General features: G+C 39.5%; 1 protein-coding gene across 4 annotated transcripts in view; it reads left to right on the forward strand.

Moving 5' to 3' along the window:
* Nucleotides 1-10,475, forward strand: part of E2F3 (E2F transcription factor 3) — a 75,395-nt gene extending 64,920 nt beyond the window's left edge. For all 4 annotated transcript variants that reach the window (XM_045551873.1, XM_045551872.1, XM_045551870.1 and 1 more), the window contains exons 4-7: nucleotides 624-782; nucleotides 3,747-3,861; nucleotides 5,523-5,658; nucleotides 6,918-10,475. In XM_045551873.1, coding sequence (XP_045407829.1) covers nucleotides 624-782; nucleotides 3,747-3,861; nucleotides 5,523-5,658; nucleotides 6,918-7,180 — 673 coding nt within the window. In that variant the 3' untranslated portion in view covers nucleotides 7,181-10,475. The remainder of the gene's footprint in view (nucleotides 1-623; nucleotides 783-3,746; nucleotides 3,862-5,522; nucleotides 5,659-6,917) is intronic.
* Nucleotides 10,476-12,908: the final 2,433 nt, after the last annotated feature.

Below are 12,908 nucleotides of genomic sequence, written 5' to 3' on the forward strand. Positions count from 1 at the left end.
ACATCTGTTTCCGTTGCTTCCTTTTCTTTTTAGGCGTTGGTATAAAACCCTCAGAAATTACCTGAGTCTTTCATGCTTTTGGGATGATTTGTTTTGAATTTTGGACTGTTTTGGCTGGGCGCAGTGGCTCACGCCTATAATCCTAGCACTCGGAGAGGCCGAGGCAGAAGGATCACTTGAGCTCAGGAGTTCAAGACCAGCCTGAGCAAGAGTGAGACCCCGTCTCTATTTAAAAAAAAAAAAAGAATGAATTTTGAACCATTTCATCTTTTCTGTTTTTCTATCCTTTCTCCCACCCCACCTTTTTTCCCCCCTGGAAGGCATGTTGGGGGAGGGGTGGAGGTGGCTGCCTTCTTTTGCCCTCTGGATTTGAGCCCTCTGAAGAAAGAGGCCTCCCCTGGAAGAAAGGACCCTGAAAATAGAAATGCTTTTTCACTTAATTTCTATGGTGTGAAAAGTGCAGGTCTGTATTTATGAAAAAATGTGTAAGTGTTCTAATTTTAACACTTGGCTAACAAGCATTGTGACCTCCCATGTCAAGAGGGGACATTCACCCAAGCGGCCATTTCTCCCTCCCCTCCCTGTCATGAGTAGCCGTGAAGAGTCTGTGTTTGGGTTTCCAGGGGCTGCAGTCTGTCTGAGGATGGGGGCATGCTGGCCCAGTGCCAAGGCCTGTCAAAAGAAGTGACCGAGCTCAGTCAGGAAGAGAAGAAATTAGATGAACTGATCCAAAGCTGCACCCTGGACCTCAAACTGTTAACCGAGGATTCAGAGAATCAAAGATATCCTTTGTGCCACCGGTTCGTTGGGGGTTAGTGCTTTCTAGGCTATTTCCAGTGTTGACAATCTGATTTATACACGACGTAGATTTTCACTCTGGTTTCATGCAGATAAGTGTGTGCTTGTGTGTGCGTGTGCGTGTAACCCACTTAACTTTACCTAAGAAATTGGTATTTATGGTAAGATAGTCATCAGACTGCATCCTGTGCTTATCTAGTTTGATAGCCAGGTGGGAACTGTTTTTTAAAGTATTTTATTCATGTGTGGTTGAGACATATGGGTATGCTCATAGCGTAAGGCCATACTATTAAAAGATACATAAGGTGTCAGTATTAATATTAATGACAACACTAAGCAGATTCATCTTTGGCTTTCCAGATTTTTGGTGGGTGTTAGCTGTCACTGTTGGGGTTTACACATTCTATTTTCTTTTCATCAGATATTATAGCAATTGGAATTTGTTGAATCTGTCTGATGGGACTATAGTTGAAGGTTTGAAAGAATATAGGAAAATCATACTATAACTTTTAAAGTGCATTAAGCTGATTCCCAATACCAAAAACTGATTTCAGAAGTACCCCAAGACCTGAGAAATCTCAGTTCGTCTGTTCCTTTACAAACATGAGTCCTGGGAAATAAAAATATGAAAAGCCAATTCTCATTTCCTACTTGCTGAAAATCTGTTGACCATCTCAGGAAAACTTGCTCTTTATCACCTCACTACAGACAAAATAAGAGAGAGATTGCTTCATTATGCCAGCAAGATTTGCCTATAAGCTCAGTTACTAGTAGAAGACAGAAAACAGTATTTTAAGTTATCGCATCTCTAGTTTCAGTTCCAAACTTCTGATGATTCCACATTTACCTTTATTAGACAGAAAATGAAATATGTCCTGCCCAGATTCTTCTAATGTCTCATCTTGAACAGGCCCTCCCTTGGAAGGAACAGGGACATTTAATAGCATTTTCCAATGCTGGCAGTTTTTTAAACCTGCAATTGTTCATTTCCTGTTGACCAAAGAATTAACCTTGTCAGCTGATAATTAGTGAGATGGAGAAGAGGTGTGATGATTTGGCCTCCCAGTAGTGGCCAGAGTGGGTTTATAGGGGAAAAAAAACAACAATTGGGGTGTTTCATTCATTGTTTAGTTGGGAGCCCCACTGTGGAAAAGATGTGTGGTTACACATGATTGGCAGCCTTCTGGAACATGTGGCTTATACCATTGTCACCTATATGGCTTTCTCTGGGGCCTTTGTTGTAGAAAATGAAAGCATCCTTGCAGGGGACTGTGAACCCAAGGAGCAAATTTAGGAGGGAGCCACAAAGGAAGCACTTTTAAGTTTGTAAGATTAGAAAATATGTTTGCACAATTTATTTCAATTCGCCATTCAGTTCCCAAATTGGTACAGCTTGTTCACAAATGTGTTGAAATTTTCCTTCCTGCAGCATGTTGAGTAATTGTAGATGAGTTTTTATTTTAATAAGTTCTTGTCACATAGCTTTCTGACAGTGGGCTGTAGAGTAAGTACCTGCTTATCAGTTTTCCCCAGTGTTCTCAGTCAAAATTCGGAATTGCCCAGTTTTCTATAAAGGCATGAGTTGGCTTTGTTGATGGGATAAGTGGCACCCCAAAACCCAGAATCCTGCAAGAGCTACCACGATTGAGCTCAACACTGAATTGGCTACTGTGCAACTGTAGGGACTTGAAGAAGACAGTCTGTAATAGATGCCCCTAAATGTATATGCAGATCTTGTGTGGAAGTGCTTTTTATCTGGGGAACAGTTTCATAGCTTCCTTCAGCTACTGATAAGAAGCTACTTTTCTAAGGGACATCATTTCCTCTAGGCTCTCTAATTACTTTTTCTGTATTAAACTTGTTAGATCATAGACCCTATTTGCTATATTACCTGCAAAATGCCTTCAGTGATTTGTTATTTGCTGTTTTATCCTGGAAATTTTTTGTGGGTTCATACAAAAAAAAAAGTAACTGGCTAAAGACGTTGTACATCAGTTGTGTTACTCCATGTCCCTTATAAGAAAGCCATGTGCCAAGTGTCAAGCTCACATGAATGCTTTTGTCATATAATAAGTACCATATTCTTTTATGATATCCTTTTAGGCTTGGCTGGCAGGACAGTTAAAAGAATTATTCAGTGCTTAGAAATAAGTAACCACCAAAAGTACTGAAATATCATTCTTTTCTCTTTTCCTAAATCAGTATTTCTCAAATTCATTCAGGTCACAGAGCACCTGGAAGCTGCTTTCCTCCTTGTGAACACTGAAATATTGATAGAGTTAATAATATCACACAAAGGATAATTTTTCTAACAGAGAAATAATGACACTTTTGTCTGTGGGCAATATATAATCACAACCAGCCCAGGTGCACTTAAGAAAACAAGCTGTCTGTCTGAGCGGTATCTTGAGTTCTTCCACTAATATATTTGTTACTTATTCATTTATGTGTAGCTGCTGACACTTGCTAATAGCCGATAGAAGTAACTGGAGTTTCAAAAACATTATGGTTAGTAGAGCTGAAATGTTTTCTGCAAATTGGGATCTGTCTTCATTCAGTTTGAGTGACAGAACACTTCACTGGAGATCATGCAAAACCCGTGTTCCAAAAGACCCTGGTTTCAAAATTCCTGACTTGAAAGGGTTTGGATTTTCTTTTGATAGTTTATTTTAACTATTCCATTTATGCATTTATTTCAGTATTTTATATAGCCATAGACTCTTTAGAAATGGGCAAGATAAAGCTATACATTTCTTTTGTTGTTTAGAATATCAACCAAAAAAGAAGATTCATGGGGAACCCAATATATTTGAAGATCCAGAAAGGGAGACCTATATGTGCTTATAAGTCATAAAATACTTTAAATTTTTTCCATGCATTTGTTTTGTCGTTTTCATAATGGTTACATCTGAAGCAATTAGGTGGAAGATTTCCTTAACACTCTTTACGTTAGCTTATGTTACATATCAAGATATTCGAAAAATTAGTGGCCTTAAAGACCAAACTGTTATAGTTGTGAAAGCCCCTCCAGAAACAAGACTTGAAGTGCCTGACTCAATAGAGGTAAGGAGACAGCGTCTTTGTTCATCTACAAAGATCTTTCTGGAATGCCTAAAATTCATGAATCATTGATGTGTAAAGTCTGTCCCCTCCTAAGAACTTGATCGTTTTTTCCTATTTGTTTTACTTAACCCTAAATCTAAAAACATTTCAACAGCTCAATGTCTATTGACTGTTCAAAAAGTCGAATTTTAACCTGGCAGGGCATTCAGTTCAAACTAATATAGGATGTCCTGTCCCTCTTGTACTTTCTCTTTTTCATAATTTGTTATTTGGTGGTTCTGATCAATTTGAACGACTTGGGAAAGTTTATATTGATTACCCTGTATATGGTCCCCACCATGAATAGAGACATGAATGTTTTAAAGTATCTCCCTAACTTAGAACATTTTAAGAATTTTTTTATTATTTATAACATATTTACTTTTAAGAAATAAAATGGAGCTTTGAGTTAATCAATAGACTAGAATATTTTAAGAAAGTAGGGAGCATATTTTTCTATTTTCAAATACACTTTGATATTATAGGCCTAGACTTAACTATGAGATAAGAACTATAGTAAAAAGAAAATACATGGAAGATAAGAAGGGAATGAAATTTACAAGTTCCCATCTAGGGTAGAAGTCTCACCTTAAAAGATAATAATAGCTCCCTGACCTAGATGAAAAAGAATTTTAAATATTAGTGTGCTGTATTCTCTTATTAAATGCAGTTCCTAGCACTTAAGAATACTAGTCATCAGTTGTTTGTTAAAGTTCAATATTAAAAGCCCTATCATAGAGAACATCATCATGAAAATACTGTATTTGGAACACTTAAAGGAACTTTTAATAATTTGCAGGGAAATAATATATTTAAAGAACACAATTGGCCGGGCGCGGTGGCTCACGCCTGTAATCCTAGCACTCTGGGAGGCCGAGGCGGGTGGATTGCTTGAGCTCAGGAGTTCGAGACCAGCCTGAGCAAGAGCGAGACCCCCTCTCTACTAAAAATAGAAAGAAATTATCTGGCCAACTAAAATATATATAGAAAAAAATTAGCCGGGCATGGTGGCGCATGCCTATAGTCCCAGCTACTCGGGAGGCTGAGGCAGGAGGATCGTTTAAGCCCAGGAGTTTGAGGTTGCTGTGAGCTAGGCTGATGCCACAGCACTCACTCTAGCCCGGGCAACAGAGCGAGACTCTGTCTCAAAAAAAAAAAAAAAAAAAGAACACAATTTACTCCACCCATAGCGCCATTTTCAGACTGACTCCCCAAAAATATTTTCTTTCTCTGGGGCAGAACTCAGCAAACTTTTTCTTTAAAGTGCCAGATAGTAAAGATTTTTGACTTTGTGAGCCATACTGTCTCTGTCCAGACTACTCAACTACTCAACCCTGCCATTGGAATATGAAACTAACCAGAGGCAATACATAATCAACTGGGATGGGCATGACTCCAATAAGACTTTATTTACAAAGCCAGCTGATGGACTGGCTTGGCCCTCAGACTGTAATTTGCTGACCCCTGCTCTAGTGGGTGACAGTCATTGATAGAGCTAGACTGGCAGAGAAGAGGCAAAATGAACAATGAACATTACTCTTACTTTTCATTTTTAGATGAAAATTACTATGGCTTTTATTTCTAAAAGAACGTCTGGTTTGAACTTCTGCTTCTGTTCATAGAGCTTACAAATACATTTGGCAAGTACCCAAGGACCCATTGAGGTTTACCTGTGTCCAGAAGAGACTGAAACACACAGTCCAATGAAAACAAACAATCAAGACCACAATGGGAATATCCCTAAACCCACTTCCAAAGGTAAAAATTCCGCTTTTGTCTTTTGGAAACTATGTTAAAAGTGAAGGTGACTAGAAGGATCCTGTATTGGAACCACAAGTCTAGGCAAGAAGAACAAACTTCTGTTGTTATTAAGGTAACATTTTAAAAAAGATCCTCTGACCGGTTTACAGAATGAAATGGTGATTTTGGGCAAATGGCTCCCTTCACCCACTTACGGAGTCGCTTTAGGCTTTTGCTATTGGCAGAAAACATTTCCTCGCAGTGTTTTGGAAAACCAGCAGGAGTGAGAGCTAAGCTGTGAGCTGTGCTTGGTGTATCGTCAACTACACTCGGCCACACACCTTTGAATGAGGCTGCAAAGATTGTTAGAGAGGGACATGAAAAAAGTTTGGACAGAAGAGCTTTGGTCAGAGAATTTTTGTCTTGTTTTTTTTCCCCCAGTGAGTTGGGGGAAGGATGTGGGAAGAAAACCCCCAGGAAAATAAATCTAACTTCTTCTTCCCTCTCTGTCCCTGGAGCAAAGGAAGCTCTTTGCAGTTTGGATTTTTGGAGGTTTTTGTTGTTGCTGTTGTTTTCAGTTTTAATCTGGGGATATGTATTTAATTTTTTTCCCTGCTACATCCCATTTTAGCAGCAAGAATAGGGATGATTTTACATGAACAGGTCTGATTTAATACTGAGCAAAAATACAGCACCTGAAACAGCAAAACAAAAGGCCGTCTTGCACCACAGAAATTCAAAGCGGAAATGTCTTATTTATATGTATTTTTGAAGGTAGCTTTAATAAGCTGGTTGTTCAAAAAAGACTGAGTTAAAATTGGTCAGTTTTGCCTCTACTCCCGGCTACTCGGGAGGCAGAGACAGGAGGATCGTTGGAGCCTAGGTGTTCGAGGCCAGCCTGGGCAACATAGCAAGACCTGTCTCTTAAAAAAAGGTGTTTTTTTTTTTTTTTTTTAGGAAAAATTGGTGAGTTTCTATTAGGGAACCAACTTTTTAGTAATTATATTTGTTTTTTGAACCTGTTAGCCTCTTTTCATTGAAGCTATTTGCATTCTTGTTTGTTGACAGTATTTTAAAAAAGAAGTGAGTGGACTAGGCCAAAGAAAAGTCACAAATCACTCCTTTGTGTCTGTCAGCATAAAAAGCCATCTGCCTCATTGTCATTATTAGCAGAGAGTATGTGCTTTTTTATAACAGTGCATATTCATTCTTCTAGAAAAATCCATTTGATTTTTCTCCTAAGTGATTTTTTGTTCCCACCACTATTTTCCTTTCAGACTTGGCTTCAACCAACTCAGGACATAGTGACTGCTCCATTTCTATGGCAAACCTTTCTCCCTTGACCTCCCCGGCCAACCTTCTACAGCAGACTGAGGACCAAATTCCTTCCAACCTAGAAGGACCGTTTGTGAACTTACTGCCCCCCCTTCTCCAAGAGGACTACCTCCTGAGCCTTGGGGAGGAGGAAGGCATCAGCGATCTCTTTGATGCTTACGATCTGGAAAAGCTCCCACTGGTGGAAGACTTCATGTGTAGTTGATTACGCTTTGTGTGAACTCTCCTTACAAACCGATATTTTTTTATCACGGAACCAGAACATCTGTCATGCAGTGTTGTCCCTTCCTACCTTCTTCCTCCAAGAGAGTATCATGAAGTAAACTACAAACTTCAGAGGAAAGCTGACATTTTAATGCATTTTTTTTAAAAAAATAAACAAATTATCTAAACGCACAGTTGCAGGCTCCCTTGGGAAAGCCCTGCTTTGCCCAGGCTCCAAGATCTCCTGGATTCGTCAGCAAGTGAGAAAATGTGCAATCAGGTGTCTCTCACCCAGACTTTTCCTTCCTGCCCCGCTCCCTTCCTCCCGGATTGGCTTGCTGTGCCTGACGGATGGGCTGTAGAATGGGGTCTGGCCACCTGGCCCACTCGGAAACAGCAATCTTCCTTAATAGCATTTCAAGCCGTGCCTTCTCCGCAGAATGCATGTCTTTGGGGTCTGCTAATATGGAATGGAACTGCAGCAATTGCAAACTTGAAGTCATGCAAAAGTATGAAATGAATTTCTTCAGCTCTTCTTAGGAATATTTAAATTACTGTCATAATTCAGTGTAAGCTATGGACTGTGTGTCCCACTAGGAGGTCAAGAGAACCTCCACAGCCTTTCAGATGAAGAACCTGTTTTCAGATATACTTGTTGCAGATACAGAAGACTAATAGAGTTCTGCCACTCTAAGCTGTTGTGGATTTTCCTGTCTCCATAAACCACTCCCACTCCCCTATCCCCAACGTGTTTGTGAGTCTCCATTTGATTTGTAGCAAATGCCTACTTTAGGAGTTCTTTGTGGATTGTTTTAGACTTTTTATTTTTTTAGCTGCCATTTAAGCATTCCTGTGGCACCCATCACCATTTCAATTTAATTGTTTACTTTGAAGCAGTTTTTGCAAATTCACATTACTTTTAAGCAGAGGGAGAGAACCTCTACTGATCAGAGCATCTAAACCTGTGTGATCAACGGTCTACCAGCCTCTGCAAGCATCGTCCCATCTTGCTTTCTTTCCCGGTAGGGGGAGCTTGGAGCGAGTCAGTCCTGGGGCTCGCTGACAGGGGTGGCCCATCAGAAAGGAGAACCAGGTCAGATGACATAGCAGTCCCAAGGAGCAGCAGGCATGGATCCCTCCGTCCTTGGGCTTCCCGGGCCCCTGCGACCGGGGAAAGGGCTCTCTTACTCCGCACTCAGGGAGACCACTTCTCAGGATGGGGTCAGATGGAGAGGCCTCTAGGTAGAAAGACATCCCCATTGTGTGAGTGGCATTTCTTTACGCTGGTAAGAACAAGGAGCTCCCACTGTGTCGGGAGCTGGAATAGTTCTGGCCAGAACCATCCCCCTTCCTCCATGAAGGAACGAGTAAGGGAAATTGGGACGTAGAAAATGAAGGGAAAGAATGCCAGGGCGTCTTCGCTTTACTCTTCAGGAATGGCGGCCCATGTTGGGGGCTTCGTGTCAGCTCCAAATCCTACAGGTTATGTCCAAGAATGGCGTTCCCGTTGGCAGGTGGCCCTGGCCATCTCCCACTGGGAATGTGGCATCATAGGACCTCCAGTAGTCCGTTCCTTGGATGCTAAGGACTGCGGGAATGAGGAAGTCAGTTAAAGAACAAACCTCAGTAGGAACAGTTAAATTGAAATGCTGTGTGCCTGCCCCAGCGGCAGGCACCGTAGTAGGCACTCAACTCATCCGTGTTTAATTGAATTGAAAATATCCCTTAGGAAAAAAAACAAAAAGAGAAACCACAAGAGCCCCAGCCAGTTTACTCTAGGTAGATGTCCACAATATGCAAAGTGGTGGTGGGGTCAAGTCCGATGACACCAGCACTTTAAACTCTTTGTGTGGGTATGCATGGGTGTATGTTTGGGAAGAAAAACAAAGGTGCAGACTATCTTCCTTTTTCTTCTTCAGCCTCCATCCCCGGCCTCCTCCCCTCACACACACTGGACTTGGTACAAAATATCGGTGTGGTCCGAGATGAAGCTTTGGGGTGGGGGAGGCAGAGGGAGCTTTGTGTTAAGTGCCTACTGGAAATGCACTGTGGGGTTTTTTCCTGTATGGGAAACCATTTATGCCAAGCTTTTCCCCATTTCCGATATTTATCTCATCTGGTTAGCTGCCTCTGCTTCCAGCTTTGTGTCATTCTCTTTGCCAGCTGCACAAAGCTGATTTTTTCCAAAGTCTAAAGACTGAGCTCACCTGGCTAGGTTGTTGTGTGTTTTGTTGACTTTCTCGTTGAAACTTTTCGTAATGTAATGCCATATTTATTGTTTTAAAAAATGAAAGGAATACTAATAAGTCTTAAAATTTCCTTCATGCATAAGATTTTTCCAGTTACTGGGCGTAACTGGTGTACATTAATTAGATGTCCATACTGTATTCTGTTTGCATTAGTCATTTTCTTTTTGACATAGTATCTGGCACACAAAGTGGTTTAGTACTACAGTATTTGTGTTATTTTAAGTACTAAGTATGCAGGTCTCCTGGTACCATTGAGTTGCTGCTATTAAAGCTCACACATGAAATGGCTAAAAGTTACAAGTGTGCGAATTATGACTGCGTGAGCCTTAGAAAATGAAATGTATAAAGGGCAACACATGAGCTGTCAAACAGTGTTAGGTGTGTGTTTATATGTACAGAGTTGTGCATAGCGATCGTTTTATTTAAGTTGATATGTAGTCTACTCACATTTTCATTATTTAGCGATTTTGTACAAAAATAGCAATTAATTTGTAAACACTGCCAGAATATTTTCTAGCTGGTTTGTAATTTTTTAAGAATGTTATTTTGTTTGTTTTTTTGTTGTTGTGGTGGTTCTTGTTTTCATTTTTGTTATACGTGTAGATCTGTAAATAAAATTGCAGTATTTAAAGCTTTAGCTTTCAGGAGAAAGAAAATAAGAACTCAGTGTGTGCATGACAACTCGTGTGTATGAGAGGGAGGGATTTGAAGGAAGATGCCTTGCAGAGTAAGTCGGGTGGCATTTGTCAGGGTGTGGGAATTTCTTTTCCTACGGGGTACATGATTTTGTAAAAAGGAAGTATTTCTCCCAAAATTGGGAGTAGGCGAACTACTAATCAGTTTAGCTTTTGTGTTGTATGCTAGTTTAAAAAAGAAAATATGTAATATAGTGTAAAAAACAAAAAAAAAGCTTTTATGATGGATTTTGTAAATAGATTTGTTACAGGGTGACCTGTTCTCTAGCTGTGATCTTACCACTTCAAATGGGTGTAATTTGAATAAATTTTGTATGGTAAAGGATCAATAAAATAATTTTTTTTATGAGTTCAGACGTGTGGATGGACTTTCTTAATATTATCCTATGCTCCTATATTAATTGAATTTTTAAAGACAGTTTCTAACAAGTTGAAGAGAAAGGGTCAACAAAAGCTCACAACATCGTGTGCTTTACCCTTTCTTTGGGACTCTGAGGACATTAAGCAAGTATTTGAACACCTGTGGTGTGCTCTACACTCTGAACTTACCTTGTCCCTGTGACCTCATGCAGAAGCCACTCCTAGGCATTGAAGGAAGATTTTTACACTGAGGAAGTGACAAATTTTACTCCTCATAAAGGATATGAAGCCAACAAATTTTAATTCTCATTTCTTAATTACCTAACATGTTCTAGATTCTCTATTTCTTATAATGCCACCTATGAGATCAGAATTATTTGACTGCCATGTCACACACTATTAACTCTGAACTTATCCAGAAACCCCAAAGTGCTATACATTGTACACACACACAAAGTCAATATGGAAGGATATGAAGTAAAACAAATACAAAGGAAACATTACCTGGCACGCACCCATCGTATTCACCCAAGATAACCACTGTTCTTATTTTTCTTGTATCATCCTTCTAGTCCATGCATTTTATAGGCATGTATAAACATGTGTGTGCATTGGCATGTGTATTTTAACATGATTTTACATAAATCATATCATATATGCTGATCTGCAGCTTTTTTTTTCACTAGCTACATCGACATCTTTCCATGTTAATACTTTCAGATCATGTTCTTCAAAGACTGCATAGCATTCCAATGATTAAAACTTTATTTAATCATTTACTTACCCAGGTAATTTACTGTTTGAGAGATATTTTTGTTTGTTTTATGATAATATTTTGTAAAATTTATAGAATGCTTATAATAATTATGTCAGGTACTATTTTTTTTTAATATGGCACAATGCACACACAAAATTAACTGTTAGTGACATTGAACACATGCACAATGTTGTACAACCATCACCTCTGTCTAGTTCCAGAATATTTTTGTCACCCCAAGAGGAAACCTTGTACCCATTAAGCAGTCACTCCCTATTCCCCCACCCCCAGCAGCCTCTGGCAACCGCTAATCAATCTGCTTTCTGTCCCTATGGATTTGCCTAATCTGTATCTTTCCTATAAATGGAGTCATATAACATGTGGCCTTTTGTGTCTTCTTTCACTTAGCATAATGTTTTCAAGGTTCATCCACATTATAGCATGTATCAATAGTTCATTCCTTCTCATAGCTGAATAATACTCCTTTGTACTGATATACCGTTTTTTGTGTATCCATTCATCAGCTGATGAACATTTGAGTTGTTTCTACTTTTAGGAATGCTAGGAACTATTTTAAGTGCTTTATACAAGAGTACTATGTTTTTTCAAAGCAGCCATCACTATTTCTTCCATTTGCTCTCTCCCTCTAGAATGTGAGCTCAGTGAGGAGAGGTGCAGTACTTTGTATGGCTCACTATTGTGCCCCCAGTTCCTGGAATAGTGCCTAGCAAACAATAAGCACCTAATAAATACTTGAACAAAATATTCCTATTTTGCAGATGAGTAATCTGAGGTTTAAATTTTTTTTTTCAAATGCCCAAAAGCAACACACAATGATGTAGTGAGCTCAAAGGCTTTTTCCCATATCTTCCTCATCTTGTACTTGGTTTTTTGTTTGTTTGTTTGTTTTTTAAAATTTTTCCATTTCATCTTCTTTAGTTCAGTAAAGAGTCTTGTTTACCCAGACTTTGGGGGCCTGATTTCTGTCATCCAACATAGCTGCTGTCCTACCCAGGGGTCTGCATATTTGGTCAGGAGCAGTCAAGCCAGTGATAAGGCTGAATGAAACAGTACAAAGACATATCCCTTCGTCCACGTAGACTACTGATGGGGGGAAAAGCCAGCAGATAAAACAAGAATTGCCCATCTACAAAAGCAGGTGGAAAAACAGAGACAAGATGAATTTGAATCAATCATATAATGCTTGCTTTCTTTAAAAAGGTGAATACAGGACTATAACATGTATAAATATTTTATAATTCAGAACCTTACCCAAGTACTGTTTTAGGAATGGGCCTCCATAATATTAAGAGATAGAAAATAGGACTATTACGGAAAAGTGAATTATATTCAATGTCCATTAAGGGAAAGAGTTATTCATTTATTCAGTTGTTCAGTCACTCCTTAAATGAATATAAAGTGATGACTACATGCCAGGCACTGTTTGGGTGCGGGCGTCCAAATTTTAAAAGGCATGGTTCCTGTCAGCAAGAGGAAGTTTGCAGTCTAGTTGGGGGAGAAGCAAGTTTGAGCTAGGAGAAGCAAAACGGAGGGCCAGATCTCAAATAAGCTATTTTTCTTTCTGAGGCCATTTTTGGAAGAATTGGAAGAACAGAGCATTAGAGGCCGAAACAGAAATGACAGGTAGGTGTAGCCTTGCCACCGGAA

The sequence above is a fragment of the Lemur catta genome, chromosome 5 (assembly GCF_020740605.2).
Source record: "Lemur catta isolate mLemCat1 chromosome 5, mLemCat1.pri, whole genome shotgun sequence".
NCBI classification, from domain to species: Eukaryota; Metazoa; Chordata; class Mammalia; order Primates; family Lemuridae; genus Lemur; species Lemur catta.